This window comes from Acomys minous (assembly GCF_964271855.1).
Source record: "Acomys minous genome assembly, chromosome: 3".
Lineage (NCBI taxonomy): Eukaryota > Metazoa > Chordata > Mammalia > Rodentia > Muridae > Acomys > Acomys minous.
This window is the reverse complement of record NC_140485.1, coordinates 20034035-20056150: the sequence shown is the minus strand read 5'-3', so window position 1 is coordinate 20056150 and position 22116 is coordinate 20034035. Positions and strand designations below refer to the sequence as shown.

The window sequence follows — 22116 nt, the reverse complement described above, 5'->3', positions numbered from 1 at the left end:
AGGAACACCGAGAAACCGGCGCAGAGGACCCGGTGGACTTAGCAGGCCTGGCGGGGCTGCGGGCCCCTCCCGATGCGACTCCCGGCGCCACCCGACAGCATCTGTCGCCTCCCTTCCCAGCCATCAGCTTGCTGCCTCCGCTGCCGCGGCGAGCGTCCCGAGAGCCCGCCCCTGGAGGTGATTGACGGGCAGCTTCCTCCAATGGCCAACACGCTCACCCCGGCGGGCAGGGAGAAGGCCGCGCTTCGCGGAGGAATCTCACACGTCCTTTAGTCCCGGGCGAGGTGTTGCGGCCGGCGCCATTTTCTGAGCCGCCTGTTTTCGGGTGCCGCCATGTTGGTGAGGAGAAATCACCGTTACGGCCACTACCCAAATCCCCGCGTCGCTGCACGCCGCCCGCCGGCTCCCACGCCTCAGCCTCCGGCGGCGAATACAGACTAGAGCGGCTGCGCCGGCAGCGCGGGGCCGTTGCCCAGTCTTTGCAGTTAGAGCCCCATCTCTCTGGCGTGGTTGTTAATAGACTGGAAAAGTCTGTGTCTGTGTCGCTCACTAGTAACCGTGAGTTTTTACCACTTCGTCACCTGTCGGCGGCGGCCGGGAACAGGTGCCCGCAGGCGGCGCCGGGGTCCTCCCCGCGCCCCGCAGCCGCCGCAGCCGCCGCCGCCGGCCTCCAGACCTGCCCTCCAGCCCCGCCCCGTTCTTGACCAAACATGACAGACTCTGAACATGCAGGGCACGACAGGTCGGGAACCCTTCTTGTCTGTCTTTCTGTCGGATGAGAGGAGGGGTCGGGGCGGCGGGAGCGGGCCGGGGCCGGGCGCCCTCCTGCATGACTTAGACGTCTCTTGTGTGGCTCCATCGGTTCCTCCGTGACGCGCACCTTCGTCCACCGCCGCCGGCTGCCGGCCGCGGGGCGGGGGTGGGGTGGGGGGGTGGGGAGGCCGATCCGGCCGCGCCCGCCTCCCGGAGCCGGGGTCGCCGCTCGCTCGCTCGCCGCCCCGCCCCCGTCCCCGCCGGGCACGTGCGAGCCCCCCGCCCCCCGGCCCCGGCTCTGTCGTCGGCGCCGCGCGGGCGGCGGTGGCGACGGCGGCGGCGGCGGCGGCGGCGGCAGCCCCGTGGGGACCTGCCCCGAAGGCCCAGTAGTAGGCCTTGTGGATGTTGGCTTCCTACCCCGAGTCCACCTCTGAAAATAAACATGTTTAGTTTTTAGGGGAGGGTTTAAAAAAAAAAAAAAAGACCTCTCCCCCCCTCCCATCCCCCGCTCTCAGGCCATGTGTCGCTGCAGTCCTGTACCCACCTCACCCCCCTTCTAGGAAAGCGAAATGGCAGTTTTCAGATTGACTATGTTAACACGAGGAGACAACAGATGTTTAGCTTAACCTGGTTTCCTAGGTGCTAAGTATCATTTGAAAATTCAGCCGAGATTCTGATTTCCTTCTTTGCAATATCTTTGTGCTCTGAGAGGCATATTCTTGGCGCCATTCAATGATTGGTGGCATTTACAGAGTATACTCTAGCATAGCTAAGTTATAGGTAAGACTTCAAATTTACATCTATAACCAAATCATTTTTGAAGGGGGCAAAGGAGGACTTTTATTAAAATTCCTGGCACAAAAAAAAATCTCATGCATCTGAATCCCACTTAGAATAGTGAAAACTACATCCTCGATTGCTTGTGAATAGTGGAGGTATACAGTGTGGTCTAGTGGGGCCTTGGAGACTTGCACACACCTTTCTTCCCTAAACATAGAATCAAACAAAAGTATCATTGAAATTTGAAATATCAAAATATATGGCGACCTGGAAAGGGATTTAAGAAATTCTAACAGCTTCAAAAATGTAATAATAATTCTCCAGAAAGACATCAATCAGGCATATGGCAAGTTTTAGATAAATCCACTCTTAAAATTATAGCAGCAGAATCATATTTTTTTTATTATTTTTTAAATATAATACCTTTGTCGTTTTGGTATTGGCAAATGGACCTAGGGACTCTTATATGATAGGCAAGTACTCTAACATTTGGCCACATCCATAGCCCAATATTACCCTTCAAGAAAAATTTAAATACGGTTTTGTTAACACACTTAAAATTCATTAATATGAAAGGAAATTTGATCCCATTTGTTAGTGGACAGTGTAACTTGAATACGTAGAATAATGTTTAAAAAATGCCACCAAGTTTAGAAATCAAAATAGTGCTACTAAAGCACAGGGATACCAGGGGTTTGGGTTTGGTTTTTTTCCCTCCTTTTATTTTTCCCCCTTTGAGACTTGGTCTCATTAGCCTTAGCTGGCGCAGAACTTGATATGTAGACCAGGCTGTCCTAGAACTCAAAGATCTGCCTGTCTCCGCCTCCAGAGTGCTGGATTAAAGGTGTGCATTACCACACCTGGCTGCTGTCAGACAAAGACTGTGAGGCCCAGTATGGCAGTGACACTCGGGCTGAGACAGGAAATGGTGTGTGTGTGTCGGCCTGCCCTACACAGCAAGACCCTACTTTTTTAAAAGTGGAATTTTAAAGTACTTAAAAGTTAAAATGAAACTCCCGGTTTGAAGGATATCAACGATCAGTTTTGTGAGGGAGCGATAGCAATTGCAACGATACCTAAAGGTATCTACAGTTAGCTGCTCAGTTCTGACTCACCCAGCGGTAAGCGGTGCTGTGAAACATACTTGTAATTCTAACACTTTCGAGGCCAAGGAGAACTGACATTTGCGCCTGGGCTAAAGGAGAGGAGGAGGAGGAGAACCAGCAGAGCAGGGTCTACAGAAATGACCCTTGCTCCAAAACTGCAACCAGTTAGCGTGCTGAACTTGAACAATCGAATTTGGTAACAGAAACATGTACCAAAGCAGTGTTTTCCAGCCTGCCTCGGAGCTCTTCTTAAGTTCAGGGCATTCCTCTTACGTGACCTAGGCCCATAAGTTTTAGAAGCTCCTCGTAATTATGAACCATTAGGTAAACATTTCTCAGTCTCGTCTAATTAGACCCGCTTTGATACAAAATGACAAACAACTTGGATAGAAATTTCTAGGTGGGTGTGATTATAGGTTTCTAGTTGATTCTAAAAAAAACTTGGGAGAAAATAATTTATGAATCCCTCAAGTATTCTCTGCTTCTACATTGTAACTATTTTATGCTGTAATACAAGCGTATGTGAGTTAGTGGAGAATATATAAAATTTTGCACAGACTATATATTTTTACAAAGATTATTTTCAATCACTTTTGAAAACTAAAATATACATTGAGGAAAATAGTGAAATCTCTTATTTATAACTGCTTTTAACAAATTAGAATATAATTTATAGGAGACAGAAATTCTGAATGTAGGTGAAACTCATAAAATGTATAACGTTTTGCTTTCAAATTATTTTCTTGTACATATTTTATATGTTGAGTGCTTTGTGTAAGTTTGTTTACTATATTTTGAAATATACATGTATATTTGAATAATAACCTTTTGACACTATCCATTTGGGAGTCAAGTGTTGTTGGCGCACACCTATAATTCTGCACTCTGGACACTGAAGCAGGAACATTGGCTTGAGTTGAAGACCAATCTGAACTATATAGTGAGACCGTATCTCAAAACAACAAACGAGTCCCCCAAACAAACAAATAACGCTATCCAGTTGGGTGTGCTTCCCTTTAATATATCATGCCTGGCGCAGAACGTATGTTTTTATAAAGTGTCACTATAAGCTTGTAGATATGTAGAATGTTAGCGTTCCAGTTTCTAAGCATGAATTAGAGATAAGGAATTGAGGAAGCTAAAGAAAGGTATAATCCCCTTTTCCCTCAGTTCTCTTTCACTCGGTTCTTTCAGGCATGACTTCACCCGTAGTTCAGTGAGGACTTGGGCTTCAGCAGTGCTGCAGGCGTTACTTGTTTGTTAATTCTTGGTAGAATGAGAGGTGTCTGAGATGTTAGTTGGAATGATTGAGACCAACTGAGGTATAATAAAAGTTGTAGGTCATGGAGAAAAGAACACAGGGTTTACATTTTAAAGGAGGAAAAGCCTTTCACAGATGTAACGATCACAGCCCTAAGGGAAAGAGATTTTTTAAAATGTCCTTTGATATACGTTATTCCAAATTACAACGTTTTAGTACTGAATAAAAGGTGCTGTAAACTGGTGGCCTTCAGCCTGAACCTGAACGTTTACACATGCTGTTTGATTAGATGGTTTTTTTTTTCCTGTATAGGAAATTACAGCAACAGCCTTTCACATGGTAGGTATGCTCTCTACACAGACCTTTGCCTAGTTTAGGTTTGAATGCATTTAAGATTTGACTTAACATTTCTACCCGCGTCAGTCCTTTGCCACTTCTGCATCTGCAGACTCACCACCCAAGATGTGCCTCATTCATGTAGGTCACCTAGTTAGCATCTTTAGTTGTAACTGGAGTTTGTTTTTTGCTTTTTTATTTGTTTTGTTTTTGAGACAGGGTTTCACTGTATAGTCATTGCTGGCCTGGAGCTCACTGTGTAGGTCAGGTTGGCCTCAGAATCAGGCTACCTTTGCCTCCCTAGTGTTGGAATTCAAGGTGTGGACCTACAACTGGAGTCTGTAACCCTTTCCCACATATTAAATCAAGGCTTCCTCCTGGACTGCCTAACTCACATGGATGGCTGACCTTGAGTTCACCAGATGAAGCCTTTGTGCCAGGGCTGCCAGCACATTGCTTTGTGATTTTTTTCAAGAGTCATCTTTCAGAGTGACCTTGCATTACCAGTTTTTCAGGGTCAGCAGCTGACTCCAGAGCTGTTTAGACTCAGAAGTGCCAACTCAGTCTCAAAACTGGTAACATTGATCACTTACTGTGTGAACGCTAATGTCTTAATTGCTTCATATGAATCATTTAATTCTCACAGCAACCCAGAAAGACGGTCTTTTTCTTGGTCTCCCTTTTGAGAGATGAGAAAACAAATCCAAAGATTTTGTTGTTGTTTTGTTTTGTTTTATTTTTCAAGACAGAGTTTCTTTGGCAAATACAACGATTTAAAAGTTCCCAAAAGCACTAAGTAAATCAGTAGGAACCGCTGGAATCTAAGTACCGAGCCTACACTTTCATCCCATATCAAGAGAATGTTTGGACATGAGAATAGCAGTTAATTCCTGTGAAGTGAAGCCTAGGTATTTGCATCACAGAGTATGTTTTCCATATAGATGCTGTGTAGAAAACTAAATGTCGAGCTGCCCAATGAATAAGAGCATGGTATTGGGACAAGAGGACTGACTGCGGATGACTGAGTTGAATGGCATTAGTCTCTGATGAAGTGATAGTCATATATTTATATTGTACCTGTGAATTACACACTTGCACATCTCTTAAGGCATATCTTTCCTCCTGGGCACATGGCACTGGCCGCATTTGTCATTGCATTTCCTCTTCGTTGCTTTCATTGTTAACAGCCTTTTTTTCTGTTAAGAGAAATTCTTTTTGCAATGCACTGCTAATATCTCAATTTACTTATTTTTCACTTGGTCCATCTTAATCTGTTATAGTTTAATCTTTTGCTTTTATGGTTGGTTTCTTTCTTTTTTAAAGGACATTTTTATTCTAAACACACACTTATACACGTGGGTACATTGGGGGCAGGGTTGGGTTCTAGGATGTGTTACCTGACTGGTGTGAGCATGTGTCAGCCAGGATGATAGTAATTACAGAGACAGTTGCATCAGGCTGTTTTCTCCTGGCTAAGTAGGCTTTTCCCACTGTACCTGATTTCATATGTGCTTTGAGTTTAGTGTTCTGGTTTAACAGTACTTCAGATACTGATACTATATTAATACTTAAACTTTCATTAATCATATATTTTTTGGAGTGCAAAATAAATGACTAAAGCAAGTTCCATGTAGCTTTTAAAGATCTTAAGTAAATCATCCTTAAATGTGTAACATAAAACTAACAGCACAGCTTTTTCCTCCCTACAAAGTTGACAGAAAAGGACCTAGATTTGGAATTCTAATGATTCTTGAAGTTTAATATATATCACAGTTTATAATTCATATTTCACTTCATTTCAGAGTTTAGGAGCAGACTGGCCTTGATCTTACAGAGATTGACCTGCCTCTGCCTCAGGGGCATGCTCTACCACTACCTGGCTTTCATAATCCATTTAAAAGAAAGTCAAATCAGTTAACTTCAGCCAACAAAGCTGCATTTTTAGCTATAGAAAATAGAAAATCTCCTATTATCTATGTTTCAGCTTCTTAAGGGAATTAATTGAAAATGCACAGACACACACAAAACAAAACAAAAATCACCCAACCTTAATTCCCCCTTTGCTTAAGTTTTTAATTCCTGCAAGCAGTTGAGAAATGTCTTGGAATACTTGCATTTCTATGTGGGATTGAGTTCTAGGTTGTGACCTGATTGCTATGTCCTTAATATATATAATTCTATCTTAAAATTTTATTTTGTATAAGCAAATCAAGTGGAAATGAGTAATCCACAATAAGAAACACCTCTGTAGCTGGGCGTGGTGGCGCATGCCACCCGCCTTTAATCCCAGCACTAGGGAGGCAGAGGCAAGCGGATCGCTGTGAGTTCAAGGCCAGCCTGGTCTACAAAGTGAGTCCAGGACAGCCAAGGCTACACAGAGAAACCCTGTTTCAAAAAACCAAAAAAAAAAAAAAAAAAAAAGGAAAAGAAAAAAAGAAACACCTCTGCAAGCTGGTCACAGTGGCACATGCTTTTAATCCCAGCACTTGGGAGGCAGAGACAGGTGGATATCTGTGAGTTCAAGGCCAGCCTGGGCTACAAAGCAAGTCTAGGACAGCCAGGGCTATTACACAGAGAAACCCTGTCTCAAAAAACAAAACAAGGCCTGCAGATGTACATGTAGGCAGAACACTGTATACATAATAATAAATAAATAAATATTAAAAAAAGAAAAAGCAAGACAAAACAAAAGAGAGAGAGAAAGTATGTAATTTCTTTGTGTATTGTACCAAATGCCTTTACTTTTTTTCTGAATGTCAGATGGCAAAGTGTGAAAAATAATAGTCAGCCAAAGCCATTGTTATCATTATTGTATAAACAAACCTCCAGCATATGTGAGCAAGTAGGAGCAGTTACACTGGAAGCTGTCATTAGACATTTTAGTGGTCTCATTTAAAAGTAAGTCATTATAGTACATTAATGGTATTTTTTTCCCCGGCATCGCTCATTGCTAAATTAGCCCAGTGGTTGCTTTTAATGCATACACTAGAGTCATTTTCACTTGAGATAGTAGAACATCAGACAGTAGGAAGAACTTGTTTCTTTTGGTTTGGTTTTTGTTTGTTTCAGACAGAGTTTCTCTATGTAGCCCTGGTTATCTTGGAATTCACTCTGTAGACCAGGCTAGCTAGAACTCAGAGAGATCCTCCTGCCTCTGCTTCCTACGTGCCAGGACTAAAGGCGTGTGTCACCACTGCCCAGCTAGAACTTGTTCCTTATAACCTGGTCTTGTATATACCCACACAAACAGAACAAAACAATTGCAGCAAACAAAACTTCCTTATACAATTTTGAGGTGGAAAAGTCATTATTTAGTGGTTAATTTGCTTTTATACAAAATAGTTTTCATGAACATTGCTTGTAGCATTTTCTACATTCATAAATGTAGATTTATGCTAAATCAAATTGGTAAAATTTCAACGAATAAAACAAAGATTTTCATTCCAACTTGTACCTAAAACACCTTAATGTGGAATATTCAGATATTAATAGCAAATCTAAATCTCATGTGTGTGTTTACATTTCCCTTATTATACTGATGAATTAAAATGGTAAACAGATGAACAGGCAGTTTCTGATGATGTGATTTCCAGGAATATCAGAAATTACTTGACCAAAGGAGAATTAGAAAAAAGTACATTTTAGTTGAAAAGTTAGGCCAAGTATGAAGTAGAGCATTTCCTTAAACAAACAAACAAACAAAAAAGCATTCTTAGCAAACCTTTAAATCTTGTAGTCTTGTTACCGCACATTTCCAATTAATCTAGCAACAGATGGGGGTTAGGGTATTGACTACTTTCAGAACGAGTTCCCTTTGAGTGTGTTAGTAGATGACAGGCAGTCGCTCTAGCTCATTGTTGGAGCCATCCAGCAAAGATTTCTGGAGAATTGCTGTGTGAAAATGTAGGGGAAATTATTTGATGAAAATTTTCTGTGGATTTCTACATTTTTCAGTTTGTACTGGAGAGTCTTTTTCTATATATAACTATTAAGTCTCAAAGAAGTTAGCAAAGTAATTCACAATTTTTATTGATTCACATACTACCCTGTTTTTGGTTATTTACAAAAATATTTGAGGCTGGATGGTAGTGGTTCATGCCTTAATCCCAGCACTCAGGAGACAGAGGCAGACAGATCTCTTTGAATTTGAGGCCAGCCTGATCTATAGACAACCAAGGCTACATAGAGAAATCCTATCTAGAAAAGGAAAACAAAACAAAACAAGAAAAACCAAACCAAAACAACAAAACAAACCAACATTTGAGGAATGTAACTATTCTCTCATGATGTCAATAACATAAATTTACAGGCTGGAGAGAAAGCTAAGAGGTTACACTGCCTGCTCTTCCAGAGGTCCTGAGTTCAATTCCCTGCAACCACATGGTGGCTCACAACCATCTATAATGAGATCTGGTGCCCTCTTCTGGCTTGAAGGCATACGCATACAAGCAGGCAGATACTATATTAATAATAAATAAATCCTTTTTTAAAAAGGAAATATATATTTACATATATATTTAAATGCTTGCTAGTGTCATGGTACAAAACTGGAGTCCCAGCACCCAGCTGAGGCAACAGGATTGCTATGTGTTTGAGGCCATCCTAAGCAAGATAGCAAGTTCCAGGCCAGCCAGGACTATGTAGGTATTAAAACAAAAAAACAAAGCAACAACAAAACCCACAGAAGATGGAGGCTGAGGACATTATGGATGCAATAGCATGTTTATAATCCTAGTGCTGGGATGGTGTGCGAGGTAGCCTAGTCTACTTGGTGAGTTCTAGTCCAGTGAGACTGTCTTAGAAAATAAGGATAGTGCCTGAGGAATGACACTTGAGGTTGTCCTTTGTGCCTCACATTCATTGCACACATGTGCAGCATACCCCACCCTGACAAGAATGCCTAGAAAATCCCAGAGAAAAGAAAAATAAAAATGCTTACAACAAAAATAATATTTCCTAGAATAAAGGCACAACAGTATTTCCCTCTGCTTTCTTGGAAAATGAAATGGTCAGGGAATTTGGCATTAATAGATGATTTGTTATCCAGAAGCCAGTTTTTGGGAACACGCTGAAAGAACTCTGAATAAAGTATGTTCCTTGCCTCCCTGTTTTCCTGAAGCTCCTTTTATCTCTTGAGTTACTTTGGGTCTTTGCAAACGTCCTTACAGTTCTGATGAGCACCCCCGTCTTCAGTTTTGTTGCTTTGGGAAGACTCTGGAAAGATAGTGGTTCAGAGAGCATGCTGCTGAGGTTTTGTAGAATAAAATAGAAATATCTTCAGGAACAGACTCTGAGTTTGGTCTGTCCCGACTTCATTTATTTTTTACCCTGTTCCAGATAACTTTTCATTATTCTCAGAAGGAAAATAATGGAAATTTCTTGTTAGAATCCTTGCGCTTAGATTTATAAATTCTCCAGACATACATACTACATTCCATTTGGAGTTGTGCGTTTCAGAGAACTCACAACAAATTAAAGTAAAAAGAAAACTGTAGAATCTTATGTTAGTACTTTGGTCATTCATTACCAGCCCAAGTATTTTGCCTGGGAGGCCCCAGTGTCCTGACAAACACTAAAATCGCTTGAGGAATGGGTGTGCTAATGTGACCGAGTGACTCTGAGCTGGCTTCAGTTACTGGAGTGTGTTGCACTCTACACAGGAATTTTGCTTGTTCTTTGTTGGCAGAGATCCCTTACTATGTCTATCCCTCTGGCCAGTTCTAGTCACACGTTTCCTAGAAAGTCATCCAGACTGCCCTCACGATGGCTTTACCCTGTCAGAGCACATTCTCACAGCTTGCTTACCACCTGCATGTACTGGCATAGTTTTATTTATTGGTGATTGTTTTTAATTGCCTATTTTTGCATATTTTATAGGTTTTTTGTTTTGGGGGTTTGGTTTTGTTTTTTGTTTTGTTTTTTTTTTTTTTTTAGTCTTTTGAGACAAGGTTTCTCTGTTGCTTTGGCTGTCCTGGACTTGCTTTGTAGACTAGGCTGGCCTCGAACTAACAGCAATCCGCCTGCCTCTGCCTTCAGAGTACTGGGATTAAAGGCGTGCACCACCACGCCCAGCTATATTTTGTTTTTCAAGACAGGGTTTCTCTATGTAGCCTTCTGAACTCACTTTTTTAGAATAGGCTGGCCTCAAACTCAGAGAAATCCACCTGCCTCTGCCTCCCCAAGTGCTGGGATTACAGGCATGCACCACCAAAATTATAGTTTGTTTAATAAAATTTACAAATGGCAATAACATAAATGCGACTGGAGACTTTATAAAATACAAGAAATCTGTTTGGTAGTAAAATCAAGTCAGAGTGTCTTTCCATACTGAAGTTAGAAATAAAGAGAAAAATAAAATTGTATTACATACTGAAAAGGATTCTAGGTATTAAAGTTCAAATTGGGTCACTTAGGGATTACACAATTCTCACTTTTTTTTTTTGGTTTATTTTGAAAAATCACAAGTTTGCCTTAACATATATTAGAATGTGGTTTGAATGGTTTTAGTCCTTTGGCCCTCATATAGCTATAAACAGAAATGTACACACCCACCATTTTATGACATAGGACCTTTGTAGGAATTCTGACCTAAAGCTTTACTTTACCCTGACTGGCTAACAGCAGCCCTTTTGTTTTCCTTCTATTACAAAACAACTTTTTGAGTGTTAATTATTTTCTTTTGTGTGTGTATGTGTGTTTTGTCGGCATGTATGTCTGTGCACCATGTGTGCAGTGCTCTCAGAATCCAAAAGAAGTTGCCAGATCCTCTTGGAACTGGAGTTACAGATGATTATGAACGCTATGCAGGTGCTGGGAATTGAACCCCATTCCTTTGAAAGAGCAGGCAGTGCTCTTAACTAATGAGCTAGCTCCCCTAAAAAACAAGTGTTTGAATCACAGATGAAATAACAGCTTGCAGTAGTATCTGTGACTCTAGAGAGCAGGTACTGGCAAACTATAACAAAAATAGCTCGGTGGGGCTTGGAGAGATGGCTCAGCAGTTAGGAGTACTTGCTGTCTTGCAGAGGACTGGAGTTTGGGTTTCAGCTGGGGACTGACACCCTCTTCTGATCTCCATAGGCATGTCCCCACCCCTACATACAGTTACACAGATACACATAAAAATAATAAAAATTAAGAATATTAAAAATAACCCCAACTCTCATAAGGAAACATTGGAAGACTTTTTGATGGATGACCAACAGAAGATTTCCCCCTCTTGAGTACAGGTCAAGGGTCAGAATTCTTTCTATGTCTGCTTTTGATAGGCATATTGTCTATTCTTTTGGTTTGACTATTGATTAGCAACCTTCCTTGTGTTATTAATCCACACAGCAGAAATTACTAGCCTCACTGCAGACTTTTCTCTTGCTGGTAGCAGGAGCCCTGGGGCTCTACTGTTTTCTGTAAGCATTAGATCAGTTATTTCTGATTGGTCTGTTGTGTTTCTAGGGCTACACACTTTTCCATTTACATTTTTAGTCAATAAAGTTTTAGTTAATAAAAATTTTCAAGTTATTTGATCCCATCTAAAAAAATAAATGTTCTTTCAGACACTTCCAAAAAAACATGGTCTTCTGAGTGGAGAAGAGAATATTTAAAATGGTCTAATTATTGAATTGTTATATAGTGTTTTTATTTAACAGTTATTATGTAAGCCAGGTATTGAGTAAATATGTTACTGACTGAGCAAGTAAAAGTTATTATTTGTAACACAAGAAAGGAATTCTCAATTGTTTTTGGTATAGAAATACTTTTACATAAAATTAAACAAAATTTTCAAATGTCATAGGACTGTGGAGAATGTTAGGATTAGCGAAAATTCATTATATAGTCCATGTATTTGTATTAAGTTTCATTCGTGAAAAAAATCTTTATTTGGATTGATTTAGGTTTTAACAGATTCTGATATTGGCTTGAGTAAAATAAACAATAAAGTTTTTTTTTTTTTAAAGTAAAAATCACCACAGGGTACTATAGAGATGGTTCAGGAGTTAAGAGTTAGGTTTTAACAGATTCTGATATTGGCTTGAGTAAAATAAACAATAAAGTTTAAAAAAAAAAAAAAGGTAAAAATCACCACAGGGTACTATAGAGATGGTTCAGGAGTTAAGAGCATCTTACCGTGCTTCCGGAAGAACTGGGTTCAGTTTCCGGCACCCATATAACAGTTCACAAGTGTCTGCTACTCCAGTTCTACAGAATCAAACACCCTTTTCTACTCTCCATGGGCACCAGAACCTACCTGTGCACATGCATATATGCAGACAGAACACATACACATATAGAATAAAGTTGAATCTTAATAAAAAATTTTAAATAAAAATTTAAAAATCCCCGTACACATATTTTCAAAAGTGGTAAAGGGAGTTCCTGCAAACTAACTTTGAAAAGGTATAAGAATATATTGGGTAAAAGATGCGGATGGACACTTTCAAGGCTTGTAGGTATTGTACCTCTGGTAATTTGTAAAGAGATGAAATTTAATACTTGTGACCCATGTGGTAGAAGGAGGGAATGGACCAACTCTGAAAAGTACATTTTAACCTCTTCGCACTAAAACACACAAAGTTGTTTTTATTTCTTTTTTAAAAAACTTAAGAAAATAAGAGCTGAGGGCCGGGTGTGGTGGCGCACGCCTTTAATCCCAGTACTCGGGAGGCAGAGGTAGGCGGATCGCTGTGAGTTCGAGGCCAGCCTGGTCTACAAAGTGAGTCCAGGATGGCCAAGGCTCCACAGAGAAACCCTGTCTCGAAAAACCAAAAAAAAAAAAAAAAAAAAAAAAAAAAAAAAAAAAGAAAAGAAGAGCTGGGGGCTAGAGAGATGGTTCAGTGGTTGAGAGCCCTGTTGGCTCATCCAAAGGTGGTTCAATTCCCAGCAACCACATGTTGGCTCCCAACCATCAATAATGAGATACTGTGTCCTCTTCTGGTGTGCAGATGTATGTGCAGGAAAAACACTGTATACATAATAAATAAGTAAATCTTTTTCTAAAAAAAGCAAAGAAGAGCTGTTGAGATGGCTCAGTAGTGAAGAGTATTACTCTTATAAAGGACCCAGGGTTTGGCTTGACATCTTCTGGACTCAGCACCTGCACTTACAATATGCATTTACCCCCCCACAGACACACATAATTTAAATACAAAACAAAACAAACCCTTAATTTTAACATTTAGGAGACAGAAGCAGGCAGATCTCTGTGAATTCTATGCCAGCCTGTTCTACATAGCGAGTTCCATGCCAACCAGGGCTACAAAATGAATCTGTCTCTCAAAATAATACATTAAGCAAAAATAAATATTTTAAGAAGTAATCTAAAAGGTGAACTATCCAGGATATAAACTTCCAAGGTCTGAATTTAGGACAAAACTGGCCAGGTAACATGGCCTCAGAATGACCAGTCAGTGGCTTTGCTTGAGTGGGGAGAACTGGTTTAGGTGTCTGATACATGGAGCTAGCCTACAGCTTGGTCAAGGGCTTGTCTGGGTTGATGCAGAAGGTGAGAGTAGGCCTGACAAAAGCCTAGACCAAACACCAGCTGTCAAGCATGCTGACAGAGTGAGTCAGTGTCATCAGTGCTTACATGGAGAGCATCTTAGTATCATCTGTTCACACCCCTCATCCCAGGGTAACACTGAAACCAAAGGAGCCCCATTATATTAACCTGAAGCTGCTAGGAAGGTAATCAGTCAGACCCTGCTGGACACTGGGAGGTGGGTGAGAAACTGCCCCACAGAAACCTCCCACAAATTTGGGAGTTGGGTGAGAATTAGCTTTCTGGCCCAGCGCTCCCTATCTTCCCATATTTTAGGGGAATTACAGGGTATACTGTTGAGGCTCAGGCTGCCTGTGGTCCATCCTTTCCTGTGTGGTCTGTGAAGGCGTGGAAGGTCAAAGACACCAGCACAGAGCACTGCCCTACCTTGTCATTCTGGGCAGGGAGAAATGGCAGCGTGCATTAGTACAGACTATGAAATGAAAATGTTGGCTAAGTAAAAGTTTCAAATACTGAGAAGATTGACATTGTTTAGAGGAGGCTCCAGTCTCTGTCTCCACTCCTGCACTGCGAAGAATTGCTGCCGGTCACTTGCTACATTTAAAAAATGTCTGTTTTGTGGCATTTATACCAGTGAGTACGTGTATTCATGAGTACTGTTGGAAATGTCTGTTAGCAGTGCTTAGCTAGTCTTTTTCTGAGAGGGTGTGTGTGTGTTTGTGTGTTTGTGTGTTTTAGAAGATTTAATTTCTGACCTGTACCTTATAACAAGCCTTTAAACAGTGGTTCTCAGCCTGTAGGTCACAACCACTTTGGGTCATATATCAGATATTTACATTTCAGTAGCAAAATTACACCAAAATAATTTTATGATTGGAGGTCACCGTAACCAGAGGAACTACATTAAAGGGTTGCAGCATTAGGAAGGTTGAGAATGCTGCTTGAAACAGTCATGATCATAAAGACAGAAACTGCCTGTGGAGTTAAGGCCGAACCGTTAAGGTTGCTTTATCCTGGTAGTAAAAAATATCAGAGTGGAGGAAGGTAGAACCGTTGAGGCTTGAGACATACCAGTCATAAGAATTTGGTCAGTAATTATCTTCAGAATGTTATTTTTCAGGTAAGATACAGATGTGTAACCCGGGCCAGCCTTAGATATGTGACTCATTTGTCTTAGCTGCCCGAGTGCCGGGTATTGGTGTGCATCACCATGGCCAGTTCCTGAGCACTTGGCTTCAGAATGAGGACATAGGGGAGACCCAAGTCTTTAATTTACACTATAGTTTATTGTGATTTTCTCCACTTGTTTCCAGTTTGGATCTTTAAACATCCCCTTGGTGGTATTGAGAATCAGACCCAGAACCTTGCACATGGCAGGGAAAGTTCTTTCTCACGGCTGTGCTCCCAGACCTAAGACTTTTAAAGCTAAAGGAAAGGTATCTTAGTTTTAATACATTCTTAGCTAAAGTAGAGTTCCATCATTTTCCACTTTTCTTTTCCTTTCTACAGCTCCTCTGGGTACTCTACCTCCAGTCCCTTTTCACACTCCCATTCTCAGATTGTTAGCTTCTTTTTCTTTGATTATTGTTATTACACAAACATATGTATGTATATGTATATATATGTATGTATGTATATATGTGTATATATGTATGTGTATATACACATATGTTTATGCAACAATTTTTAGAAGAGACTGTTTTACACCCAGGCTTCTGGTTCTCACAAGCGTTCCATTCTCTTTCCATCCACTCCTCCAGGATATCCGTAGAGCCATAAATGCAGCAGCTGTGGATGTATCTGTCCCCGCAGGGTTCCCTATGATCCATTGATCTGATTGTGTATAGATGGAGTTTTCTGCAGTGGCCTCCATGAGCTGTAAGGAGATGTTTCTTTGATGAGGGCTGGTAGTTACACTTACCCGGCAGAGTTGTCTAGTGAACCAGAACAAAATACTTTAGCCTCTTAAAGATAACTTTGTTGAGATGTAGCCCAACATTTTAAAGTATATATACTGATTTTAAAGTGCTCAGGGCTGTCCAACCAGTACTACTATGTAAGTTCAGAACATTTTCATCATTACACAGAGACTTGAGGCCTATTGGTAGTTTCTCTTTATTTTCCCCTTTAATCTAGCTGGTAACCCCTACTTTATTTTCTGTCCTTGTGGATTTGCCTAAGATACAAACTCTTAAAGACTGGATAGTTATTTACCAAGCTTCTGTACATGAACATGCCATTTTGCTAAAAATAACTTTATCATGCTAATACTTCTATGTTAGTAAGAAATCACCTATACATTTATAATTTTTAAAAAATATTTTTATTCTTGAAATTATAATATAATTACATTATTTCTCCCTCCCCTTTCCTTCCTCTAACTTCTCTCCCATTATACTCCTCATTTTTCTGTTAAATTCACATATTTTCCTCATTAATTGTTGCTACATACATGTATAGATACATACATATATATTCCTAAATATAACCTCCTCAGTTTGTATAATTTGACTCATTGCATGTTTTCAGGGCTGACCATTTGGAAGAATCTCTCCCACTCTCAGCATTCCTTAACTGCTTGTAGCTCTTTGTGCAGGGTTGAGGCCTTGTGGGCTTTTCTCCATCCATTTTGCCTTGTCTAGTGTGCTCTTGCTCAGCTTATCCTTAGGCAGTCATGTTGGTGAAGATCTATGGGCGTAGCTTCTGACATTAGGAGGATACATAGTCTCACAGCAAACTCCTGATTCTCTGGCTCTTATACTCTTTCCTCCCCCTGTTAGCAGTGTCCCCTGAGTAGTTTCGTAGGAGTATCCATTGTAACTGGGCAGCACAGCGCTTCACTTTGACTGGTTGTGATTTATGTAACAGCCTCTGTCTGTTGCAAAGAGAACTTTGCTATGAGTGGTGAGGACCACACTTTATCTTTAAGTATAAGGACACATATTTAGATGTATTTAGGGATTATTCTGAGTTAGTGAGGTGCTAGTTGTTGGCCCTTCTCTAAGCTCCATGATTTCACCAGCGCTGACTAGTTGGCTAGGTTTCCAGTAGCAGGCTTAGTCTCCTTCTTGTTGAGCAGGTCTTAAGTTTAATTAGAGAGTTATTGCTTACCGCTAAGACATGTATGCCACTACTTCCCCTTAGGGTTATTGTGCTAAACTCAAGATTTAAAAGCTAACTTGAACTTAGTAAACAAACCATCTCTTATAGAGGTGCTCACATAGTTCAAGATCTAGAGAATATCAAACAATGTTAATTCTCTTTTCAGCTGTTGGTATTCTCAAGACTGTGGAAATTGAGTGGTGGATGATACATTACTACGTGCTCAGTCAAAAGGCTGTATTTCTACGACAGGGGAGGAATTAGAGTCTAGAATTCCTCCCCATTTAAGACTCTCCTCTTTGCATTATGCCAACATTTTTACAGGTGTCCAAGATGACTTTTTAAATTACTTGGAAGCAATTCATAGGAATGTGAATTATTTACCCTTTCTCCCTCTCATTTTTATGACCAAACAGAAATATGCAAATTTTTATCTGTTCTTATGTGAAAGCTGAAATCATAAATAGGCTAAGGGAGTAATGAGAGAAAAAAATTGATAATGACTTCAATAGGTACAAAATTTATGTAAAAATGGGACAGACTCATACAACATTTTTAGCTTGTTTAATTTATGCTTTTAAACAGCTGTAGTTAAAATGCCAAATATTAATTACTGGATTCCATGTATACAAATTTTAATGCTTTAAAAAGCATTAAATAAAATTGGGAGATAAATATAATTTAAAAAGGGATACATGCCTATAGAGTTGGGGGATTATTTTAAAATAAAGTCTATAATTGTTATACACAATGTGGTAAATTTATAAATATGTATTCACATATACATATGCTATTTGTACTTACATGCAGTAAACACAGATCAATACTTTTACTATTTCAGCACTCTGAAGTCTCTCAGAGCCCACATTTGTCATTTGCACTCCTTCAAGAGAACTCTTCTGGCTTCTGTCACTATAGATTTTGTCTATTCTTGAAGTACATATAAATGGAATGACACAGTAGTGTTTTGTGTCAGGCTTTTTTTCCCCCATTAATCATCATATTTATAAGATCAGCCATGTTGTTTTCTGTCAGCAAGTTTCTCTTTATTGCATTATATAAATCAATTTGTATCTCTGTTCATATGCTGATAGAAATTGGTGTGCTTATAGTTTTTTTAATGACTAAAGTTGGAAAATATTCTTATACTTGCCTTTTAGTGAATGTATTCACTAATTTTATTGGGCCAAAGAATTCTATAATAATAATAATAATAATAATAATAATAATAATAATAATAATAATAATAATAATAATAATTTGAACAGAATGGGGGGGTCAGTGAGGTGGCTCAGTAGGTGAAGGTGATTGATGTGAAGCCTATAACATAAGCTTGATACTGGAAACCACTCAAAAGTGGAAGGACAGAATTGATTCTACAGAGTGGTCCTCTGGTCTCTACATATATGCTGCAGCATACATGATCACCCCCTGTGTTATGCCAACAACAACAGTAATAAGAAATGTACTATTATTGTCATCACAATCATTAACATAGCAGAAAGCCAAGTCTGTCTCACAGAAAAATTATAAGTCCATGTAAATGGAAATAACACCATTTGTCTTAGTTTTTTTATTGTCATGAATAGACACCATGATCAAGGTAACTTATTAAGAAAACATTGGATTGGGGGCTTTCTTATAGTTTCAGAGGTTGAATCCATGGCTGTTATGGTGGGGACTATGGCAGCATGACTCTGGAGCAGTAGCTGAGAGCTTGCATGTTGAGGCAGCAACCATAGGACAAAGACAATAAAAAAGCGAGAGAGACAGAGACATATAGATGAGGAAAGGGAGGGGAGAGGGATGAAAGGAAGGGAGAGAATGGCATGGCTTCTAAAACGCATAGCACACCCCCCAGTGACACACCTCCTCCAATAGGGACACCTCTCTCTCCCTCTGATTTATTAAAATGTATTCAGATTACATCCTGATTATTATCTCCTCTCTTGTATTTTCCTGTTCTCACCCTCCCCTCCCCCTTCCACTGTATTCCACCCTCTTCTCTAGACCTCTGACAGAAAGGGACCTCCTCCCCCACCATATGGCCACAGCCTATCAGGTCTCATCCAGATAGACCTGCTTCCCCTTCCCCTGTGTGCCCACTGGGCCTCCCCACCAAGGAGTGATCAAATCGGGAGGGGGGCACCAGAGTTCATGTCAGAGGCAGTCCCCGCTCCCCCGACAACCATGGAGAACAAGCTGTTCTATATCAGGGCCATACCTCTTAATCCTTCCCAAACAATTCCACCAACTGTTGAACAAGCATTCAAATATATGAGTCTGTGGGAGCATTCTTATTCAACCATTACACCATTTCAATTTTATAATAGAGCTGGGAGAAATAACATTGACCATTTAGAATGGTATCCTGTACTTGCTCTATATGGGTGTTCACTGAGTCAGTAACAGTAGGTACTATGCTAGATGCTAAAGATACATCTATGGAAGACAGCCAAACCCTGAGCTCACTGACCATAAGTGATGAGAAGACAGTGCTAAGGGCACGGTGACAGAAGAAATGGGGCAGTACTTGGAACAGCATATCTCTAAACTAGGATTAGTAAGACATCTCGGAGGAAATGACATCTAATTTATATTCTAAATATGTTGAAATTAGCTACGTGACAAAAGCAAGAGTTGTTATTGAGGTGAGTAGGTTATTGAGAAATTATAAATGATGTTTAAGTCTTGGAGACTAGAGATAGTAAAATTAACTGGACAAATAGGTCTTAGTTATTGAGGGCCTTTGAATAAGAAATATCAAAGAGGTTTGATAGCAGTCTCGGGGCAGAAGGGAGCCGTCTGAGACTGTTTTATCAAAGAACACTTTGAATGCACAAAGAAGAGCAGAATGAATCTGTACCTGCACAGACCACAGTTTTATCAGCTCCCAGTTCCATCCTCTTGAGAAGTAGATAGACTTGAGGCAATCTTGAGATATTGGATAATTTAATTATTGAATATTTTTAACAGGGAAATAACATGACTGATTTTTTATTATTAAACATTCCAAGCAATTCCAACTTACCTCTAAAATACTCACATCATAGTTTGGTGTTTATCAATTGGTTTGAATCTGAAAATAGAATTAAAGAAAACTTTGGTGGCTGGAGAAATGGCTTAGAGATTAAGAGCACTGGCTGCTCTTCCAAAGTTCCCGAGTTCAATTCCCAGCAACCACATGGCAGCTCATAACCATCTATAATGAGATTTGGTGCCCTCTTCTGGCATGCAGGCATACATGCGGGCAGAGTACTGTACAAACAGTAAATAAATCTTTAAAAAAAAGAAAGAAAGAGGCAGAGGCAGGTGGATTGCTGTGAGTTTAAGGCCAGCCTGGTCTACAAAGTGAGTCCGGTACAGCCAAAGCTACACAGAGAAACCCTGTCTCGGAAAAAAAAAAAAAGAAAGAAAACTTTGGCTTCTATAACTAAAAGTGTGACAGTGTTAAAAGTTCCTAGGATTGAGCTTTGATATTAACAAAGACACTAGGGACTGGAAAGTGGAATTAGGTGTATAATTTTATGTGATTTATAAATGAAAATTGAGGAATTTTGGGTTTTATCAAGCCTATATATTACAATATATGTACTTAGTGAAATGTACTCTGAAGGCAAAACAAAAAGCAAAAACAAAACAAAACTGTAGATTGCCTTCATTTTAAAGCTACTTATAGACCACAACTTTAAAAGTCTTACTTGTATTTAGAATATTTCCTTAAATAGTTTACTTTAATTTTCCTTGAAAGTACTTTAGTCACTGGTAACTGTTGTAATAGTTTATGATAACACTGTATTCATTCACTTTGGGAGAACCAGTGACCTCAGTCTAAATTAGATATTGGTGAACTGTGGTTGCTGAGAATGATTATCATTTAAATTTTTTATTTATTTTTATTTAATTTTAATTTATGTGTGTTGGTGTGAGGGTGTCAGATCTTGGAGTTGCAGACTGTTGTGAGCTGACATGTGGGTGGTAGGATTGAACCTAGGTCCTTTCAAAGAGCAGGCAGTGCTCTTAACCACTGAACCATCTCTCTAGCCCCTTAAAAAAATTAAGGGAAGAATTTGTAACAGGAACTGAAAGATACTCTTAAAATGTAAAATATTTACTTATTGGCCCTTACTGGAAAAAAAATCCAATCTCTTATCTGTATGGATAGAATTTAAGTTCTTAGCACATGCTTTTTTTCCTTTTCAAAACATTTAAAATTTTTGTTAGGGGCATGGGCTGCAATTAGGATGTAAAGTGAATAAATCAATAAGAAGCTATTTGGAGAAAAACAACCTTGTTTTAGAGCTGACATTTGAAGTGTAAAATTTTCATTGTTTTCTACAGAGAAGATGGTGAGTTAGAAGATGGAGAAATAGATGATGCAGGATTTGAAGAAACACAAAACCAGGAAACAAAAGAGAATGAAAAGCTTAAAAACGAGAAAGCCTACAGAAAATCAAGAAAAAAACACAAGAAGGAAAGAGAAAAGAAAAAATCCAAAAGGAGAAAACATGAGAAACATAAGGTTAGCTATGCTAACATCAACTTTCCACTCTTTTTTGTTGTTTGCTTGCTTGTTGAGATATTTTATTTGTTTAGTTAGTTAGTTTTTTTGAGACAGGGTTTCTTTGTCCTAGACTCCCTTTGTAGACCAGGCTGGCCTTGAACTCACAGCAATCCGCCTGCCTCTGCCTCCCAAGTGCTGTGATTAAAGGTGTGTGCCACCACCACCTGGCTTTGAGACAGTATTTTATGTAGCCCACACTGGCCTTGAATTCATTATATAGCTGGAGATGACCTTGACTTGACCTTGATCCTTCTGCTTCCTCTCCCAAAGGGCAAAGCTACTGTGAGTTTGATGAGGATTACATATAGAGACCAAAAAAGGCATGTTATAATTATAAAAGCTACAGTTCAAAATCAAGATACACATTAATTTTTTTTTTCTGAGACAGGGTTTGTTTGTATTGCCCTAGCTATATTGGAACTCACTCTGTAGTCCAGGCTGGCCTTGAACTCACAGAGATCTGTCTGTTTCCCAAATGCTGGGATTAAAGGTGCAGGCCACTACACCCGGATTCATTATATTTTATGAAGAATATTTTTGTATCTTTGTATTTTGTATTCTATTGTCACAAAGAGGAGACTGTTCATTATTCTAAGAAGAAATAGAGCATACTAGTGATAGACAGGCTAGTATACCTCTCCTAATGCAGAGAAATCAATCAAGTAACTGAGCAGACTTACCTTGTGATGGACAGTGCTTATTCCAAACCCTAGCCAAC

General features: G+C 39.8%; 1 protein-coding gene across 1 annotated transcript in view; it reads left to right on the top strand.

Moving 5' to 3' along the window:
* Positions 1–572: 572 nt before the first annotated feature.
* The window catches only part of ZC3H6 (zinc finger CCCH-type containing 6), a 46825-nt gene continuing 25281 nt past the window's right edge, over positions 573–22116 (top strand). The window contains exons 1-2 of the mRNA XM_084775904.1: positions 573–742; positions 21176–21356. Of these exons, the coding sequence (XP_084632030.1) occupies positions 711–742; positions 21176–21356 (213 nt within the window). The 5' untranslated portion in view covers positions 573–710. The remainder of the gene's footprint in view (positions 743–21175; positions 21357–22116) is intronic.